General features: G+C 44.4%; 1 protein-coding gene across 1 annotated transcript in view; it reads left to right on the top strand.

The window, feature by feature from the left end:
* Positions 1–1,130, top strand: part of GLI3 (GLI family zinc finger 3) — a gene marked incomplete at its 5' end in the record, with an annotated part of 54,014 nt that extends 52,884 nt beyond the window's left edge. The window contains one exon of the mRNA XM_010192769.1: positions 1–1,130. This exon is cut by the window's left edge and continues 1,180 nt beyond it. Coding sequence (XP_010191071.1) covers positions 1–1,126 — 1,126 coding nt within the window.
* Between the last annotated feature and the right edge of the window lie 377 nt (positions 1,131–1,507).

Raw genomic sequence — 1,507 nt, 5'->3', positions numbered from 1 at the left:
GAACCTGGAGGGAAGCAACGTGGCCCAGCAGAACGGCTATCAGAGCCTGATGGAAAACAACAGTTCCTATGGTTTGCAGCAAAGCATCGTTCTTGGCCGCAGAGCCAGTAATTCTTTCAGCATGCAGCCCAATAAGCCTCACAGCGAAAGCATCGGCAGGCAACCAATGGTGTCTGGGGCAATGGACAATTCCTGTGGAGTGGCAGTTCAAGGGCAGAAGCTGAGAAGCAGCAACATGCCAGTGAGTGGGAACCAGCAGAATTTCAGCCATCCCATGGCATCCAGCAATCAAGGCACCAGTATGGCAAATGGGATGCAGAACGGTAATATGATGGAACAGGAATATTTGCAAAACCAAACAGTTGGAGATGGTGTTCATTACCAGGGAGTCAATCAATCTGGTCAAATGATGCTAGGGCAGGTTAGTCCTACCTCACAAAGCAGCCTGTATCAAGGGCCACAGAGTTGTCCACCAGTGTCTCACACCATTGGTAGCCAGCCTTCAGGTTTGTTGGTGGCCAAAAGTTACCAGCCATGCTCTGATTACAGCAGCAACAGACGGCAAAACATGTTGAGAAACAACCTGGCACAACAGCAAGGACATGTAAGTGATAGCAACCAGACATACAGGGTAAACACCATTAAGATGGAGTTGCAAGGTCAATCACACCAGTTCTGCTCTAACGTGCAGAATTACTCTGGTCAGTTATATGACCAAACCATGGGCTTTAGCCACCAAGCTATGAAAACAGGTTCTTTCTTTGGTTCGGAAGCTAACTGCTTGCTGCAGGGGACTGCGACTACAAACTCATCTGAGCTTCTTTCCCCAGGGGCTAACCAAGTGTCAAGCACAGTTGACAGCATTGACAGCAGCAGCCTAGAGGGTGTGCAGATTGATTTTGATGCTATCATAGATGATGGGGATCATGTCAGCTTGATTTTGGGAGCTCTGAGCCCGAGTATCATTCAGAATCTCTCCCGCAATTCCTCACGCCTCACCACTCCCCGAGCGTCTCTTACATTCCCAGCTATGCCTGTAAGCACAACCAACATGGCAATTGGAGACATGAGCTCTTTGTTGACCTCACTTGCAGAAGAAAGCAAGTTTCTTGCTGTTATGCAATAGACATGAAAAAAAAAAACCCTTAGGAGATAACAGATGAAAAAAGAAACTCATATTTTTTAGTTGTGTATGTATTTTAGCAATCTCATCTCACCTAAATGGGATGTGTTTCAAGTATATTCCTTTTCTGGAATAAGGACTCTGAAAACCCTAAAGTGTTCTAGGGAGAAACTGTCTTCCATTTCAGTTTTGAATCAGTATTGCTACACCCATTCTCCCCTTCTCTCTTTTCTCTCTCTCTTTCATCCTTTTTGAATGTCTGTATGCTTCCTTTTTCTTCTTTTTTTTTTTTAATTGTAAACCAATGTAAATGTGTGAAGTGCATGGTTTTGTTCTTGTTTTTTAAAGAAAGGTCTGATGAAATGACTTTGCAATTTTCTGTTA

The sequence above is a fragment of the Mesitornis unicolor genome, unplaced genomic scaffold (assembly GCF_000695765.1).
Source record: "Mesitornis unicolor isolate BGI_N332 unplaced genomic scaffold, ASM69576v1 scaffold5229, whole genome shotgun sequence".
Lineage (NCBI taxonomy): Eukaryota > Metazoa > Chordata > Aves > Mesitornithiformes > Mesitornithidae > Mesitornis > Mesitornis unicolor.
The sequence above is the reverse complement of the archived record's forward strand: the minus strand, read 5'-3'. Positions and strand labels throughout refer to the sequence as shown.